Genomic DNA, 20139 nt, shown 5'->3' on the forward strand with positions numbered 1-20139 from the left:
AACTTATGACGATCCCAACAGAATGAGACTCCACAAAACTGCAAAATTTAAAACTCAAAATGTAAATGAAACCATGGACTCTGTGTTTTCTTTTACTCATATAAAATAGCATGCCAAGGCTGAGACAAATTTCCTTAAAATACAATTTACAATTAGTACAATTAGTGTCAGATATTAGCTGACTCAATGTTACCTCAATGTGGGCTGCCTGTTCTCAGAGTATTTGATGTCTGTACTTGACTCCCATTGACATTTTAATGAAATATTTAATAATCTGTCAGTAGATATTGGATAGTATGTGATAGTTGATGCCTAATTGAATTTAGAATTTGACATTAAATCAGAGGATTTCAGACTTTCTACTTTTAAAGAACACTTTTCACATTAACTCACCTGCCATGGACATCTTCAGCCCATTCCTGAGGATTGGGCTGAAAGTATAGTGGAGGCAGTGTGACCCCACCACCAGCGTAAGTGCCCTCTTATCATGGAATAAGAGGCATTTTGTTAGCCAAAATGCCCAGTTATGAATTGTTATGTGAGGAGATTAGCGAATCAATAACCGGCAATGGGCATAATATAAGCAGGGATACAACCATTGTATACCAGAGTGCATACCATAACCAGTAAATGAGGCAGAATCAATGGAATTAGGTTTAAAAGGGATTTTACTCAAATTATATGTTCACACACACATACAAAACTACACATACACATCACACAACATACAGAGTCTAGGAATCAAAGAGAGGACTATAGAGATGTTTGCCCCATGTGGCGGGCGCTTTGATGATGGGGAAATACTGCACCTGTCCTGAAGCAGAGTTGTCCTGGGTTCCGTGGGCTAAGAGGAATAAAAAGGGGGCAGGGGGGTCCCCTGCATGTTTGAGCATGGCTGCCTACTCTGGCAGAGTGACTGCAAGTATGCAAGGGGGAGACCTAAGGTAAAATATGGATTACAAGAGACCTCAGTTATACCTTTCTCCTGGGGGCGGGGTGATTGGATTACCCCTTCGTGGTTCCCATGGTGAAACAAAAGGTGACAAAATGGACTAATGATCGGCTGCCGGGGTGGGGAAATGGGGCAATTGAGTAAACTATGCTGTTTCCATTGATTTGCACAATTCCAGGAGGATCGGGAGTTGCTTGTAAATGGGATTACTGCTCATACACAAAGACGCACATCGCTGTTTCCGGGGCTCGTCGCTTTGCATAGCCGGAGCAATGGTGTTTTACTGTTGCCTCAATGTCTCTCAATGAGACATTGATGAGTCAAGGTGGGGGGTGCTGATGGTGGCTGCATGCTGACAGCTCCCTGTGAGATGGCTTCCACTGGAACGGGGGCACACAGGAAAATGGATTCCCTCTGGTTCACTCGAGGGGTTGACTTGACTGCCGGTTTGCGGGATGACAGGGTGCTCTTTCCCAGGCGGCTTTAGGCTTGCCGCTTGCTCTGGAGAGGCGGGGGCACACATTGACTGGGGTTGCCATGACCTGTCCAGGAGAATGGCAACCCATTTCATAACAATTTACGCTGGTGGCGGGGGCAGTTCCGTCGCTGCCTGGGTGCCGTGGAGCTGCACGCTACCCCTCCAATGCTGCACTCTCTCTGGGACCTAAATCCCAGAAGAGAAATGCAGCACTGGAGTGGGGGGGCAGGCATTCCCAGGGTATTCCCGGGGTGGAGCTGACTGTTGTCAGCTTTCTCAGCCCCTCCAGCCTGGGAAAGCCCCCTCCAGCAACAGCACCAGGTTTTTCTTGGCTCAGCATTGTTGTTTTCAATGGGCTATTTTCCCCATTTTCAATTTTTTGTTTTGTTAAAGGCCCTTTTTAGCCATGCAATGGCTAAAATGGAGGTGCCAAAGTGGTGCCTCAGCCACGCCATCCCTGGCCACTGCATAGTTTAGGAATAAGCTGCTAGTCTATGTTCATCAAACCCGTGCAGCTTTGAGGAATCTAGAGCTTTGTTCTAGGATGCACACAGCTGACAAAATGATGGGTTTCAACTGAGAACATGCCTTAGTACATACCGCTGTGGCTGTGCATTGCATAGGAAGATCAGTAGATGTAGAAAAGCTTTCTTTGGCACACCTTGAGTGCCATTAATAATCTTTCAATTGAAACTCTTGAGGAGTTTCCAAATGATCCAGTATTCCCTGAAAGACAGCATGAAATGGCATTCAGTGGTGTTTAATAATTGTATTCAGTCGCTGACATGTAATAATATTTTTGTTAGACAGTATTTGGTAGATAATATTAGTATGGTAGATAATATTAGTATTTGATAGTGGATTACTGTGAGATTTCATTGTCAAAACCTGCTGAAATAAAAACAACCAAGAGATGCCAACATAAATCATTCAATTTTGGAAATTAAAAAATCTCACTTTCTATTCCACGCTCCACTGCATGTTGCTATTTGAAGCTTGTGCTGAAATGAGAGGGAGTGATGGATAGAGCCACCATTCAATAAAAATTATAGCACCCTCAAATTATATTTTACACTGTATGTGTGCAATACATTAACCAGGTATAAAAATGCTCACTTTATTGGGTCCTTGAACTTTGAGGATGTTTGTATCACCACATTAAATAAACATTGTAAATTATGAAATGTCCATGTATATCCTAACCTTGTTTTGCCTATGAGTTTAAATAGTAACACAGAGGTGTATAGAATTCTATTATTTTAGTAAGCTATTACCACTTCAAAACAATTTTAAGAGGAGCATGGAAAACTAAAGCAATATATGCAGACGGTTGTGGGGTCAATATGACTCTGTTTACATTATCATTATATCCCATTTTTGTATGTATAGAAAAATTACTGAAATATATTAGAGTCATGGTGCAATCCTAAGGACCATTAGTAAGAGGCGATCCTACCACCAGCATAAATGCCACTTGTGCCAGTGATGCAGCAGTGCCATACATGAACGCCAGTGCAGCTGTGGTGACAATGTACCTCCAGTGCATGGGCTTGTGCAAACATCAAAGGGGGCATTCCCATGGGCAGGGCTGACATTAGCCAGCTTCCTGAGACCTTTTACCTGGGAATGCCCACTTTTGCCAACTTACCAATTTACACACTTTATTTGGTTTTATATTGTGCATCTTTTAGCCCTTTATGTAAAGGTCCCCTGTGCAAGCACCGGGTCATTCCTGACCCATGGGGTGATGTCACATCCTGACATTTTGTAGGCAGACTTTGTTTGCGGGGTGGTTTGCCAGTGCCTTCCCCAGTCATCTCCCTTTTACCCCCAGCAAGCTGGGTACTCATTTTACCGACCTCGGAAGAATGGAAGGCTGAGTCAAGGACGGCGTTGCTGCGCCTGCTTTTTAGCAAGCACAGCCTCGCTGTTTTCAATGGAGCTTTTAGCCCCAGTGAAAATGAAAAAAGCCTTTAAAAGGCTTTTTTCGTCCTGGCGGAGTGTGGGAAATAGGTTAGGAGGAGGCGCGGCTGCACTTCTTTCCTGCTGTCCCCGCATGCCAGCAGCTCAGGAATGCGCTGCTAGTATTAAGGCTTTGCTCCTGAGTATTTGTTGCGTTTAGATCTTCTTTTTATTAGGGATTTATGAGGTGACAGTTTTTCAGAATTATTCACTGAGCATCTTTCAAGGGAAATATATTTTGTAAAAAGATGTGATTAAAATATACCTGCTTGGCTACATGTTTATCTGAGATAACAGAAGTGGCAATTCATTCTTCATTGGACCACGGAGCAGGAGATTGCTCTAATTTGTACATAGGTGATCTCAGTAATACCAATATATCTGCACACACACACCACACACTTTGCAGACCACTCATTGGAACAGTTTATAAACCATTGGGGTAGTTATACTGCTTAGTTTAGACCACAAGTCAAAATATTATTTTATTTATTTTATTGGATTTCTATCCAGTATATGGACTTGCCAAATGTCTCTAGGCTTGAAGCCAATATGGATGAACAGAGAACTTCATGATGAACTAAGAAATAAAAAGGAAATGTGCAAGAAATGGAAGAAAGGGCATACCTCTAAAGAAGAGTATCGGAGACTTGCTAGGCACTGTAGGTCAGCCATCAGAGAGGCCAAAGATCAGAGTGAAATGAGGGTGGCCAGGGAGGCTCGCTATAGCAAAAAAAGCTTCTTCAGATATGTGAGGAGTAATGTGAGGTAGGGCTGTCAATTCGGTTCGGTCCGAACTGAAAATCAACCGAATTTCCCCTGATTCGGTGATTTTCAGTTCGGACGGATCCGAACTCAAATCTGGCGGGCAACTGGGGGGGGGGCGAATTCAGCGAGTTCGGGAGTTCGCGAATAAATTCGGCCAGCTGGGAGGCTCAGATCAGTTTAAAGGGCCCCCGCGCGCCTTCAGGGAATCCCTGAAGGCGCGCTTCGGCCGAATTTCCCCCCGAACTCCGGATCCCCCTGAATTACCGGGGATCCGAAGCGGGGGAGTTCGGACTTCGGCACGTACCGACCCCACAAGGGTCAAATTCGGCCGAATCTGAACTGTACCGAATTTTTTTTTTTTGACAGCCCTAATGTGAGGAGTAGTGTGAGGAGCTCATCCATGGCTAGGGAGATGGTGAGCTCCCCTTCGGTGGCAGTCTTCAAGAAGAGGCTAAGCTAACACTTGTCAGGGATGCTCTAGGCTGACCCTGCATTGAGCAGGGGGTTGGACTAGATGGCTTCTTCCAACTCCATGATTATATGATACTATGCATCTGTTTTATGTCACCAGTAAAGCACACAATTTGCATACATGTGGTCTCAAATCTGATCCCCAGCATATTCAGTTATAAAGTCTTGTATTACACAACTGGACTTCTGCTAAGAAGCTTATTTTGAGTCCAGCTACACCCAATATTAGTTCACAGTAATAGTAATGTAACAGTTCAGCAGGAGGGGGAAGTGAGAAAGTCGTTCTCTGTGGGTGGAAATGCTCTGTCCAAGCCATTTCTAATATTGTTCATAGCCTTTCTTTTAAAAAAAATCAGGTTCAAGCTGGTCAATGTGGTGCTAAACATAGCTGAATGGACATGAGAAAAGTTGTCCTTATTAACAAACATCAATCTTCACTTAATGAGTTATTTTCGAAGTCAGCAGTAAATTATCAGTGGCTTTTACTCAGTTAAACATTTGCATTTTTGAATCTTGCCTGTGAGTGAAAACCTCAAAACACGTTTTTGTTCACCATTGTTAAATGCAAGGAGTTGGACATAGCCAATATTATCCATTGAATTACAGATCAGAAGTGACAGGAAAACATAAAGTACAAACTACGGCAAGTGCAATTCCATCAGTTTAGAACAATAGTTCATGAACTGTGTGGTAAGAAACCCACAGTATGCCAGGTGCTCTTATTATATCCCAAAGATTCTCAAGGTTTCTATATTTTTTCCCTTTGAAGAATAACACAAAATGTGCATACACACCACCATCTATTCTGAGAGCTGTCTCACACTTTATGCAACTGTTGTGTTTTTGTATCCCTGATTATGCAGGCATGAGGGTCTGACCTTCACACTTGATATGTTTACTGTGTGAAACTGCAGTGCAGCTGTGGCAAATATTACTCATTTCATTACTAGATAAATTTCACACAAACAAAAACCTATCACCATAAAAAAAAAACACTCAGGATATATATTTTTTCCTATTGCCTGAACTTAATATCTTTTCCTCCACAGATTTTTAAATATATATTGCTTAAAAGATTAATGTATTATCCTCTGCTTGCAGTCAAAAAAGATCCAAGCCCAACTGAAGGAACTCCGCTATGGGAAAAAGGATTTGATTTTTAAGGTGAGTTTTGTCTCTTGAGTCAGTAAAGGAACATATGTGCTTAAAGACAGTATAACATTAACATAATCTGACCAAATGGTTTTATTTCTTTAACACTGTGGGTTAAAACAAACACTGACAACACACATATTCAAAATGTATTGAAATACTGAATTCATCTGAGATAAATATGTCCCCCCAAAAAAGTGAAATGTTTTTGCTAGACAATGGCTCCCCAGGCTAAAGCTGATAATTCTAACTCTTCAGAAATTATATGACTTCAAAACGTCAAGTACGTGTGACAACAGCTACTTTCTGGACCTTCACAATCCACATTCTTACACATGCAGGAAACTCCCCATGCCTTTCCAGTGATTTCACCATTTTAACCAGTATATGCAACCATTCTCCCCCCCCCCCACCAACCCGGTCCCGATCTTTCAGCCCTAATATTCTTCAGGTTTGGGGACAGCCAACATTTTCTGGCAATTAACATATATTATGATGCAGACCTTAGTCACATGCATTATACTCATAAATATTGGACTTATTAATAGTTTTCTTGCTTACTTGTATATTGCCTCATGATAATACAGAGATTTACTCCAGTATATCTTTGAGATTTGCTGTCCCTCTCTAAATCTGCATATATTGACCTTGTTCTCTCCACATATTGTATATCACCTGTGTCTACCCATACCAACCTTCCTGGTTTATGTTAGAAAGACAGGCCTTTAAAAAGATTATTATGGGATTATTTAGATCTACCTTCCCCTACCCAGCAAGGCATCTCACAGTAAAATCACCTGTAAAATAAATAGTAAATCAGTACGCAGTTTAAAACAACAACAGAACACTAACAGAATTCCAACATAAAATACCGGTCTGTAGTTAATAAAGGACTCACTCAAGAAGAACACCCTTACAAATCCTCCTAGGCCTTTTATGCATGGCTGTTTCTCTCGCTGACACCCCTCTGACAACTTTGGGTCTTTGTTTTGATCATGCATGCTTTTTCCAGCCCTCAGAGTTCACCTCACTCTCCCCTTGCGTTTCTGTGCAATTTGCCCATGTTTTCAGGGACCTGTTTCATCTCAAATTTGAAAACGCAGGCAAAACATGGGGAAATGCAGGGGAAGAACAAGGTGACCTCTGATGGTCAAAACAAAGACCCAAAGTTGTCAGAGGGGTGACTATGAGGGAAACAGCCATGCATAAAAGCCCCTAAATTCCAGTATGGCAGCCAAGCTCTTGATGTCTGATGGTAGGTCATCCTGTAAGGTTGGAAACTGAGAAGCCCGAGAGTTAACTGAGGTTGTTTTAACTGTCTGGTGTTCTAACTGCAACTTTTCCTTTTTTTCCCTTTTATCCCTTAGAAGCTCCTTGATCAATTGATCTTGAGCAGCATAGTGCAACTTTTCTGTAGGAACTCATATGAGGAACCCATGTGGAAGCTCTTGATGGGGAAAATCCCAACCTACCCACTGGTCTCTACTACCTCCTACAGCTTTCTGCTTCCACCTTTCTCACCCTCTCACCACTCACCCACCCTCCTCCTGTCATCCAGCTTTCTCTTCCTCTCATGCCTCTAGCACCACTGTTTGACTTGCTCATTTGCACTGCCTCTAGCACTCCTTATCTGGCTTATCCACTCACCTGTATGGCAGAGGTCCTCCTCACCCCTCTCCATCACTGCCTGCTCGTTCTGTCCCACTGCCTTCCTTACCCATGTCATCTCTTTCTATCTTCTCTTGCTCGCCTCCTAGCAGAGTTCCTTCCCCCTCCCCAACTCTTTAATGTTTGAGATTTTTCTAAAAATTTAGAGGTTTTCTAATCCTTTGGGGGGAGCAAAATGATCATTGTGCTGTTATTTTTTCATGGACATGGCAGTGGTAGGAACAGCAGCAAGTGGAGTGGAGTGTACCCAAGGGAATCAGAACAAGGGTTCTTCCACATAGTTGGGGAGGGGCTGTGGCTCAGTGGTAGAGCATCTGCTTGGCATGCAGAAGGTCCCAGGTTCAATCCCCGGCATCGCCAGTTAAAGGGACTAGGCAAGTAAGTGATGTGAAAGACCCCTGCCTGAGATCCTGGAGAGCCGCTGCCGGTCTGAGTAGACAATACTGACTTTGATGGACCAAGGGTCTGACTCAGTATAAGGCAGCTTCATGTGTTCATGTGACCCCGTCCCACCCATTTCCATCCCACTCACTGCTGCTTCCACCTTAGGGCCAGCTTTTCAATTCTCCCATACTGAGGCTGCATTCATGTAAAATCTTAAGCCACCATTATGCTCAGATACTTGTGCAATCCTACCTTGTTGCCATGCTAGGCATCACTCTTCCATCCTCCGCCCTCCGTTCTCCCGTGGAGAGTCCCAGTTAGAAACTGACACACAAATACAGAAACATGGGTTGACTAGATGAGTTCCTCCCTCATTTACACCTAGGTTTCTGATCCTGGTTTGTGGAAGGAAAACTAACTCCAGTTAACACAAATGCATACCTCAGTGGGTCCTTAGGTTAAATTTATTACTGGAACTCTACACTGAGAAGGGTGAGAGAGTAGCGGGAAATGAGGCAGACATCTGACAATGTGTGCATGTCCTAGTTAAATGGTGGTTTACAGCTCAAATCGAAGGGCTGCTGAGGCTGCCCACGCAAAAGTGGTGCTGCTGGTCTGTTTCCTATGGACATTCCACAGGGGAAAATAAAACATGCTCCTTTACAAAATGCACAAAGCATAGCGAGTACACCAGAGTCCATAGCAACCACGACAACATCCACCAATCAGACAATAGCAACTAATTCCTATCATATCCCTGGGTCCACTCCTTTTCCTGCTGGCGCAGTGGTTTATGCTCCATGGCATTGCCACAGTGGCACCCAGCCATGGGGCAGAACCACCAGAGCACTCCACCAGCACATCTCAGAGATACAATGACAGAGCTCCTCGTTGGCTCCCTGTATGCTTTCATGCAACTTTCCCATGTTTGTGCTGTTAAAGTGAAAATGAGAATAATCCACTGTTGTAATTACTTATATTAGCAGATGTTCTAAAAAAAATCTGTTTTAAACTTCCAGGTATATGTATCTAATGTTTCACTGAAAATTCTAAAGACAGGTAATGGTTGTTTTCCCCTATAATAATAGCACATTGAATTATGGTGATCTTGGGAAAAATCAGAAATTGAAGATAAAACAAAGAAGATTTTTCTAAAAAAAACTCGCAGCAGAAAATAGTTGTATTGGAGTACATTGTAGTTTTTTTGCACCTTCCAGATAGAGGCCATGATATGTGGTACAGTGTCCCATATTTCCTCTCTAACCAAATGAAGAATTATTTATTTTATTTTATTTATTACGCATTTTATACCACTTTTCTCCCCTTTTTATTCCACTTTTAATTAAACTGACAAAAAAGATTAACAGTGCAATCCAGTGTTGTGAGTGGTTAGAGTGTTAGATTAGGATCAGGCAGGCCTAAGTGCAAATTCCCACTCTGCTTTAGAGAATTTCTGGGTGCCCTTGGCCCTGTCACATTCTCTCAGCCTAACCTGCCACACAGGGTTGTCATGAGCATAAAGTGTAGGAGATAGGAATGTTGTAAACTGCTTTGGGTTGCCATTGTGGTGCAAAGTGGGGTATAAATGAAGTAAAATAAATAAAGTGCCATCCTAAATTATAGCTACATTCTTCTGCCTATTTAAGCGCCAAAGGGGACACCTCAGCCTCTGCTTCAATCTCTTCATCTTTACACTCCTCCTTGTCTTCTACAGGACAGACAAGCTGAACGCATAGTATGAGAGAAAAGGAATGCCAAAATGATCACCCCATTAGACAGTAAGATGTGCTCACTCTTTTAGTTTGATAACAGCCCTGTCAAGTAAATTAATTTTAAATTGAAGCTAAATTACCTGACGAGAATTTCACAGAGTGTTAATTTATTTGGGGTTTATAGGATTCACAAAAAGAACAGAGGGAATAGTTGATGATAGCGGATATTTGATGAATGTTTGAGATACGTTAAAATGATACAATAATATAAACAGTAATGTTAAAAATAAATAAAATTAACTGTTACGACAGCGGGGGAAATAAGAAACTGGATGCCAGTGTATCACTTTTTAGAAAGGGAACTGAGTAACTGCAATTCAATAGACTGAAAAGACAGTGCAAGGAATTTGATGTATACATGACAAGTGTGTGTGTGTGCATGCACATACACACACACATATATATTTGTCCTTTGACTTAGAAATTTTCTGGATGTTGCCCATACATAGAATTTATGTTTGTAAAATATGAAAAAGAAGGCTTGTTGGCATGTATCAGCTGAGTCACTATCTCCTGTCACAATTTCTCCCACCTCTTACTCCCCAGCGAAGGAGAACAGACAGTGGGTGACAGAATAATTTCAGATTATAAAACTTCTTGCCAATATCCCGTTTGGAAATTGTTGTTGTTGTTGCTGCTGCTGTTCTTGTTCTTGTCCAGGTTGGCACAGACGCTGGCGGGGGGACCCAGATGCCAGTCTCTCAGTGCTGCCATGGCAGCGTCACCCAGGGATGCCAGCTGGGCTTTCTGTTGGCATCCCACTGGTGCAAAGCCCCATGCTGGCATCGTGGGGGGTGTCCCCAGGGCATGCTGGGGGGCAGACCTGCCAGTGGGCAGCTTCCTGTCCCCTTTTGGCCCGGCACACTGGCAGGGAGAACAGCATTGCTGCGCCTACTTTTTTTTGCTGGCGTAGCCTCCCTGTTCTCAATGGGGCAAAATGCCCCATTTAAAAATAAAAAGGCCTCAGAAAGGCTTTTTAAAGCCTTTGGCAGCTGGGGAATGGCTTTGGAGGTGACGCCACAGTGCCTTGTCCATGTTATCCCCGGCTGCCGCAGGCTCAGGAATGGGCTGTTCGCACATCTTGTCACTTTTATTTTCTTTGTCATAAAGATATTGGTGGGCAACTTAATATTGACTCACAAACTATTTTGAAAAGTATGGACAGGAAAGTATCGGACAGGATCATCAGGTCAAACCTTCATTGTGGAATAAATACACGTAAACGGTGGATGAAAATTAATCATGCCTGAAAATATACTTTATGTTTGTAAAAGCAATACAACTAAATGGTAACAGCAATTATCATTCCCTCAATATGATAACTTCCAAAATATTCTTCTCTAGAGCCAGCTATAGCAATTAAAAAAAAACTGTTTTCTTTCCGACATAGTAGAGTGTTAACCTACAGTACTGCAGTCAAAAGCTCTGCTCACGACCTGAGTTCAATCCCGACGGAAGTCGGTTTCAGGTAGCCGGCTCAAGGTTGACTCAGCCTTCCATCCTTCCGAGGTCAGTTAAATGAGTACCCAGCTTGCTGGGGGTAAAGGGAAGATGACTGGGGAAGGTACTGGCAAACCACCCCATAAACAAAGTCTGCCTTGGAAACGTCGGGATGTGATGTCACCCCATGGGTCAGGAATGACCCGGTGCTTGCACAGGGGACCTTTACCTTTACCCTGAACACAGGGACTCTCTGTGTGAAAGGGTCTTTAGTGGACAGTCAGCACTAGGTCCCCTGATATATATTTTTTTTTCAAAAAGAGGGGTACAAAAGGAAAGAAGGGAAGGGATAGGGGACCGTCTGCTTGTAGAATACATTTGTAAAAAATAATAGTAGCGATTCAGCATAAAAAGGAATTACATCATGGTTACCGCAAAAAGAAAGTGTATCCCCTGATATTTTAATGCATTAAAAAAAAAAAAAAAAAAACACTCACTTCACTCCCAACCACAAAAAAGTCCTGCATAGGGAATAATAGAACCTAAATAGTTCTGGAGAGAAAAATGAACCCAAATTCGAGAATGGTATTAGGGGACCTGAATACTCCCAAATATGGGCATTTAGGCCTTCCCAAAATCCAAATCTGAAAAATACTGGGGAGGTTTAGGTACACATCCCTGAATCCAGGGAATCCAAACCAAGTGTGACAGCCTCGGTTGCCTATTGCAGCTAGCGGTATTAATAATTATTCCATTATATGTTTAAACTGTTTTTGTTCTCACATTTGGCATTTTGTTTAGGAAAGCCCAGCCCACAAAACTTTGATGCCGGTGTGAGGACTTGTGCTGGCAGGAGGCTGAGCTGGCATGCGAGGGCTGTGCTGCCGTGGCCATTCATGCCAGTTTGCAGGGCGCAACTGGCATGGATGCTGATGTAAGGGTTACCTTACCTTCTAAGGTGATTTGGCCCCCAGCCTCAGGAATGCACTGTTAGTTATAGTTTCATTTTGGATTTTTGGGTTGGTTTGCCTATATAAAGGGAGCCTGAGTTTTTAGTAAATACATCCTTTCTTTGTTACCTTTGCTTTTCTCAGCTATACTTTGGTTAACTTCACTGTCCAAATGTATAATGTCTGTGTCTAGAGAAGGGGTGTTGAACTCATTAGTTATAAATGTCACTTGGTCGGGCCGGGTCATGTATACCATAAAATTTAATGCCAGGTACCGGAGAGACAGACTTCATAGAAGACACAGGCAAAGCTGATTCACGATATTATTTTTTACATTTTTTAAAAATTAAAGTACAAGCATGCTTAAAACAATAACACTCTTACAGTATTTTGTTTTATTTAACAGTCTTTGATAATTGACACCTCGGGACTGGAGGAGGTGGTTGCCTCGGCTGGCGAGCCCGCAACGGACTCACCAACCCAGATCAGGACTGGGGGAGAGGTGGCTGCCTCAGCTGGTGAGGCCACAGCAGGGACTGGAGGGGGGTTGGCTGCCTCAGCTAGTGAGCCTGCAGAGGGCTGGTCAGCCCAAATCGGGAGTGGGGGTGGATGGCTCGTGGGCAAGAGAGCCCTCAAGGGGCTGAATCTGGCCCCCGGGCCTTATGTTTGACACCCATGGTCTAGAGATTCTTTTAATTATGTGACTCTGTAAAATGTCATTTATATTTATGGTGCTGAATGAATACTAAATGATAAAATGCACCCCAAATCTCATGCCATTTGTAGCAAAAGGTCACCCAAAGACAGCACACAAAATCTAATTACTAAGTTCTTGTCAAAGATGTAAGGAAAATGTAAATGTAAATGTAATGTGGATGGATGGATGGATGGATGGATGGATGGATGAATGGATAGATAGATAGATAGATAGATAGATAGATAGATAGATAGATAGATAGATAGATAGATAGTATGGAATAATTTATCCCACTGTGCACACATACACATGTGAAGAAAACATAATGTCTGTGAACTGTACATGAAAAATGAAATGGGGTTGAGTCAGTTCTCTACACTAATGCTATTTAAAGAATTTATGGCAGCTTTTGGAAATGAAAGAAGAAGTAGATATTTTCTCCCCGGTGATAGAAATTTCACTCAGGCGACTCTGTTAAAGATGAGAAATAGATATAGAAACTTGCAGCTAAATTCAATATGTTATCTTAATAACAAGAGACATAAGCCTGGAGACAGGGATCTGAAAAAAATATTATAGTTTTATTGCTGAACTGCTGTTAGAATATTGTTTGTGGGAATAACTACTGAAACCTACTTAATTCTGGATGGGTACACTAAGCACTTCAGAAATGGCAGCTGCTTTATTTTTTCTTCAAAAACTGCCTTTATCACGAAGCCTTTTTTTTTTTTAATCCAGACTTTCCTTTCTTCAGGAAGAGTGAATTGTTTAGAAGAAAACAACAAACAACATTGCTATAGAAGTTCATAAATTGAAATTAATAATCAGTCATAAAAAATGAGCCCCGTGGCGCAGAGTGTTAAGCTGCAGTACTGCAGTCAAAAGCTCTGCTCACGACCTGAGTTCGATCCCAACGGAAGTGGGTTTCAGGTAGCCGGCTCAAGGTTGACTCAGCCTTCCATCCTTCTGAGGTCGGTCAAATGAGTACCCAGCTTGCTGGGGGTAAAGGGAAGATGACTGGGGAAGGCACTGGCAAACCACCCCATAAACAAAGTCTGCCTAGAAAACGTCGGGATGTGACGTCACCCCATGGGTCAGGAATGACCCGGTGCTTGCACAGGGGACCTTTACCTTTACCTTTTACATAAAAAAATGGATTTGGGGGCACTTTTTCAAAGTTATACTGAAATGTTCATTTCTTAAAAGAAGAAAATCAGAATGATGCTTGAAAATTGCAATAATACACACTATTCTATATTGTAGGCTTATACTGTAGCCTCTAAGCAGCAGAACTATTTTATATCTAATATCTTCATTTATAATGCTGCACTGCTACTCAGTTAAATTGTGGGGTCATCCTTTACCTGCTCTCTTGGAGGCGATTGTATATATTATATGATCTCCTCGTGATGAGTGTCTTGTCACCTTACCCAGGGTGACTGTAATCTTGTACCCTTATATAAAAACAAAAATTCCCAGAAGTAGTAGTAATAGCAGCAGCAGTTTATTACCCAGTTATGCACTGAGTTTTGTACAGATTTCTCTATAATGCACCAGAACCATAAGCATCCACTGTGTAATATGAAGTTTAACTAAGTAAAGTAGTCATGCACATTGAATCATAATCCAATTGTGTAAAATGGTTTATGCAGCAGATATTAAAACTTTTTAAAAAATCAAGCTAAATGTGATACTTTGCTTGTGATTTTCTCTACATAGTGAAAGGATATACAAGATTTCAACTTGCACCACCAAAGGCTTTGGGCGAAAACGCATGGGAGGTTTTGCTTTGGATTTGCCGCTCTTTAAATGCACATTTTCTCCAGCCAAATTCTCAGAACTCAAAAAAAAAAAAAAAAAAAAAAAAACAGCCCCCATGCAGAGTTTTGAGAATTCAGATGGGGAAAAGGTGCATCCAGAAAGCGGCAAATCCAAGGCAAAACCTCCCATGCGTTTTCGCCCTTTGACCAATAAGTTAGATAGTTACTAGAAAGATTGCTGATCTTCAGCATACAGATCAGATAGATTTACTCCAGGTAGACTGTGAAGAGGATAATAACCTTTTAGCCATCAAAAGATGTGCACAATATATTTACCAGCTGTGAGCTAGACTGTTATAAATACTGTTGTTTAGCTTTTGCCATAATAAGCAAATTAATGACTCCGGCAGCACTACTGCATGCTTAATGAGCTGCAGAAAAGTCTGTTTGATGCGAGTGTAGCCAGAGGTAAACAATAGATTCAAATACAGTGGGATTTTTTTCCGCAAGGGACTTCTTTCTGCATTCATTATTCATAGCTCGCTTGGTTGATTCTAAATCCTTCAGTGCAAATGAAAAATACTCATTCAAATATCTGATACAGATTTGCTTATAATTACATGCACTCTGAGGCCCTGATCCACCATGGATAAGGAAAATAGCATGTGAAAGCTTCTACCCACGTAAGACTTGCTGGATTAGAAACTGGTGCCATAAGTCAGATGTGGATACTGTCAGACTTCATTGGGCAACTTTCATTGGGATACATATCATTTGAGTCTCGATCCTTGTGCTAATGCAACAAGTCCGTGCATCACTTTCTATTAAAAGCTTGACTATAAAAATCTATTAAAAGCTTGAAGAACCATCTCCCTTCGTCTGTCCCTATTTACCAACTATAATCAGGCAGCCATCTGTTGACTACCCCCCCCCCCACTTAGGGTGCCCCACCTGACATCAAGCAGAGCCCAGGCCTTTTCCATCATTACTCTGTCTCTGTGGAAGTGCTTAGGGTTGCCAACCTACAGGTGGTGCTGGAGATCTCCTGCTATTACAACTGATCTCCAGCCGATAGAGATCAGTTCACCTGGAGAAAATGGCCGCTTTGGCAATTGGACTCTCTGGCCTTCCCCTCCCCAAACCCTGCCCTCCTCAGGCTCCGCCCTCAAAAATTCCCACTGGTGGTGAAGAGGGACCTGGGAACCCTAGATGGGCTTCCTGAAGAGGTGAGAGAGGCCCCCTCCTTGGAGATATTGCAAGGCCTGCCTGCTGCAAGGCCTGCCTGTTTTCTAATAAATTTAAGTGGGTGTGAACAGCAGGCATCTTTTAAGTGGGAAGAGATTTGGGGATTGTTATTTTATCTTTGTTTTCAGCTGAGGGTGTTTTAATTATTCTTGTAAGCTGCCTTGAACCAATAGGAAAGGCAGGATAGAATGTTTTAAGACATAACAAAATAAATAGAGCATGATTGTGACATGCATGTTTTCCATCTCATTCTCTGGTCCCTTGGCTTTTTGAAATAAAACAATTGTACAGCACCTAGCAATTAATGATAAAAATATATACTTTACCAAGGTGCGAAGGAAAATAAATATAGGCATCAATTTATTGTAGGTAGCATCCAGTGGTTCTAGTGGTTCAAGTGTCCTGCTTATTAAGGACTCTAGGTTTAGCCATATCTTGGTCCATAATTTTGGACAAATGGCTTGAATTCTCTGCACTCTTCCAGACAGTCAGTTTGAATTTCTTTTATGTAAAGTATACGTTTTTCTGGGCATGGGAAATAACTTCTAGAGAGATTGGAAGAACTGTTGATATGCATTTAAAAGCTGCTGCATTCATAGACAAGAATTGGGGTTACTTGCTTACCTGACTTTTGATGCAACCAAAAGGGGAAAAGCCATACACAGTTTTGGCACTAGGCATGAAAATGGACAAGAATGAAAAAAGAATGAAAGAATTCCATCTTCACCAAAATTAATATAGTATTTTTTTGCTTCCATTTGTATATATAAAATGGCTACATTTAGATTCAGATATATTTGCATAACATGTATATTAAGTGAAATCCTGGGTGGGTTTCCAAAGACAATATTTGCTCTGAGTATTTGAATAATTTACAGGCAGCCCATTCCTGGTGTGTGTGGGGGTATTTCCATGGTGGCCGGGAACCGTGCACCCATGCCGCCTCCTCAGAGGGTTTCCGGCTGCCACAGAGATAAAAAAGGTATTTAAAAAACAAAAAATAGAAAAAAGTGCCCCATTGAGAACAGTGAGCTATTATACCAAAAAAGATGGCATAGCAATGCTGCTGTATGAGGGGGCATTCCTGGAGCAAGAGGGATTAGGAGGCTGACTAGCATCAACTGCACCCCTAGGATCACCCTGGGAACGCATCTCCCATTCCAGCGCAGGTGTTCTATTCCAGGATTTAGTTCCTGGAGTGGCTGCGCTTGCAGTGGGGGCTGGCAGAGCTCCTCAGTTCCCAGATGTTGGCATGTTTGCCCCATGTTGGCGTAGATGTCACTTTATTCCATAAAGTGACGCCTACACTGGTGCAGGGTCACGGGAACTCCTAAAGAGCTCTGTGGCCCCCTTCAAGAATGGACTCTTACCGTGCATGAGCCATGCCGGCGTCCAGGACAAAAGGCCTCTGGAGGCTGGCGAAGGCCTGCGCTGGCACAAGAGTCCACAGTGCCGGAGTCCGGGCAGCGTATGCCAGCATTTGTAGCCCCAACGTCGGCCTGGACACCAGTCGCTGGCCACTGCTGCGGAGCACCAGGCCGGGATGCCGATGCCGGCAAAGGTCACGGCGGCATCCCGTGAGGTGTTCCCAGGGCATCCCGTCAGGAGTTCCCAGGGCATCACAGCGCTGGCCTGGGGGCAGGGCCACTGTTAGGCAGCCTCCTAAGCTATTATGGCTCGGGAACGCCCCCTTTTTTGTTGAGATAGGCCATCTTTTAGGTGGCCTATCTCCCGTGCAACCCCATGTGGGCTGCATGGATTTTTGGTGCCGGGCGAAGGGTTCTGGCAGGGCCAAAACCTCCTTAGGAGGCAGCGCCGCTGCGTTGCCTCCTAAGCCCAGCTCAGGCATTCCCCTCAGGAATGCACGGTTACTTACAATTTATTTTATTTTATTTTATTTAGAAATAAATGGAGGAAATAGAAAAATATGGTCGAGTATCAGGATATAGAATAAACAAAAATAAAACAAAGATCATTTTAGAGAATCTGGACAACTTGGAAAAGCAGAATATACAGATCCTAACAGGATGTAAGATTACAGAAGAACCGGCTAGATACCTAGGAATATACATTACTGGGGAAAATCATACTTTGCTAAGAGATTATTACCTAAAAATATGGTCGACAATATAGCAAGATTTAAAAAGATGGGCAAAACTCAATTTATCATGGATGGGGAGAATCACAGTTATAAAGATGAACCTACTACCAAGGCTGATATTTCTCTTTAAAATGTTCCCAATACAAATCAAGGATAAGATGGTGAGGGAGTGGCAGAAACAAATCATTAAATTCGTTTGGGTGGGAAAGAAACCAAGAATTAACTTCAGAATTACCGTGTATACCCATGTATAAGCCGACCCACGTATAAGCCGAGGTGCCTAATTTCTCCCCAAAAATGGGGAAAAATTAGGCACCCGTGTATAAGCCGAGGGTCGGCTTATAACCCCTCCCCCCCCCGCAGACTTACCTGACCGGGCTCCCGGGAGCAAGCGGCGTGGCCCTGGTGGCGGCGGCAGCGCGGCCGGGCGGGGGCCGGGACAGCCTCCCTGCAGTTGCAGGAGGCCGCCCCAGGCCACTCCCAGCCCCAGGAAGCGGCAGCGCGGCCAGGCGGGGGCCGGGGCAGCCTCTGTGCAGCCGCAGGAGGCCGCCCCAGGCCCCAGGAAGCGGCGGCGCGGCCGGGCGGGGGCCGGGGCAGCCTCTGCGCAGCCGCAGGAGGCCACCCCAGGCCCCAGGAAGCGGCGGCGCGGCCGGGCGGCGGCTGGGGCAGCCTCTGCTCAGCTGCAGGAGGCCGCTCCCGGCCCTAGGAAGCAGCGGCGCGGCCGGGCGGGGGCCGGGGCAGCCTCCGTGCAGCCGCAGGAGGCCGCTCCCGGCGGCAGCAAATGACGCGGACCCAGCGGCGGCGGCGGTAAGTTCCCCCCTCCCTCCTCCCTCCTCCCTCCCTCCCCCCTCTACCGTATTGACCCGCGTATAAGCCGAGGCCGGCTTTTTCAGCCCTTTTTTTGGGCTGAAAAACTCGGCTTATACGCGAGTATATACGGTATGCAAGACGAAAAGAAAAGAGGTGGACTTGCCCTACCAAATATCAAGCTTTATTACCAAGTGGAAGGATTATCATGGATTGTGGAGTGGATACGAACCCGGATCAAACAAACTTGAAGATTGAAAAGAGCACATGGAATAAGGGATTTCACCATTGCTTATGGAAAGCAAAGAATTCAGAAATTTTTGGAGAGAAACATGTCATTAAAGATGGATTGATGAAGACATGGCAAAAAACAGATTAAGCCCGGTACCTCCACGGATAATGTCCCCTACAGATACGTATCTAACCAAGGGAGAGAAGAAAAATATAGATATGGTAAGATATCAAGATATGTCAAATGATTAAGAAGAAATAAAACCGTGGAATGAGATTAAGAAGAATCGAAATATTGGGTGGCTGACTTATAATCAAATAATTATGAAAATGCCACAAGATTGTTTCCAACAGGGGAAGATAAGAAAGAACACTGAGTTTGAAGATCTAATTAGTAAAGATACGGATCATATTTTGGGGGAAATTTGGGGAAGCGCACCAGACCCAGCCGGCGGGGTGGACGCCCGAAGCCGGGGGTGAAGGGGGAGGCGCGGAGGTGCCAAGCACCAGCATCATTCCCGCAGAGAGGGCAGGTCAAATTCCTCATGAAGGAGAGGTCTATTCATGGCTACTAGTAAAAATAGATACTAGTCATGGTGCATACCTATTCTCTCCAGGATCAGAGGAGCATGCCTATGATATTAGGTGCTTTGGAACAGAGGCAGGACAATGCTGCTGCAGTTGTCTTGTTTATGGGCTTCCTAGAGGCACCTGAAGGAGCCCCGTGGCAGAGTGGTAAGCTGCAGTACTGTAGTCTAAGCTCTGCTCACAACCTGAGTTCAGTCCCAACGGAACTTGGTTTCAGGTAGCCGGCTCAAGGTTGACTCAGCCTTCCATCCTTCCAAGGTCAGTAAAATGAGTACCCAGCTTGCTGAAGGTTAAAGGGAAGATGACAGGGGAAGGCACTGGCAAACCACCCCGTAAACAAAAAGTCTGCCTAGTAAACGTTGGGATGTGACATCACCCCATGAGTCAGGAATGACCCGGTGCTTGCACAGGGGACCTTTACCTTTAGAGGCACCTGGTTGACCACTGTGTGAACAGACTGCTGGACCTGATGGACCTTGGTCTGATCCAGCATGGCTTTTCTTATGTTCTTACATATTAGTAGCACAGTTCACAGTCCTGTTTGTTGAAACTGAGTAGAGTTGAATTACTTTAATAAGATCTTACACAGAAAATTGGTTTACTATTAGAATTTAATTTAAGGCTGTTGCTTAAATACTTTGGTAGAGAACATATCAAGCTACTGATGAATTTTTAAATGTGGAAAATATAGTACAAGTATAAAACTCACAAAA

At 43.5% G+C, this 20139-nt stretch overlaps 1 protein-coding gene across 4 annotated transcripts in view; it reads left to right on the top strand.

Annotated features, from left to right (window-relative positions):
- Positions 1-20139, top strand: part of LUZP2 (leucine zipper protein 2) — a 426207-nt gene that overhangs the window by 305137 nt on the left and 100931 nt on the right. For 3 of the 4 annotated variants that reach the window (XM_056850997.1, XM_056850998.1, XM_056850995.1), the window contains exon 7: positions 5733-5795. The exons of the other annotated variant lie outside the window; for it this stretch is intronic. In XM_056850997.1, coding sequence (XP_056706975.1) covers positions 5733-5795 — 63 coding nt within the window. The remainder of the gene's footprint in view (positions 1-5732; positions 5796-20139) is intronic. 4 annotated transcript variants of the gene reach the window in all.

This window comes from Euleptes europaea, chromosome 6 (assembly GCF_029931775.1).
Source record: "Euleptes europaea isolate rEulEur1 chromosome 6, rEulEur1.hap1, whole genome shotgun sequence".
Classification (NCBI taxonomy): domain Eukaryota; kingdom Metazoa; phylum Chordata; class Lepidosauria; order Squamata; family Sphaerodactylidae; genus Euleptes; species Euleptes europaea.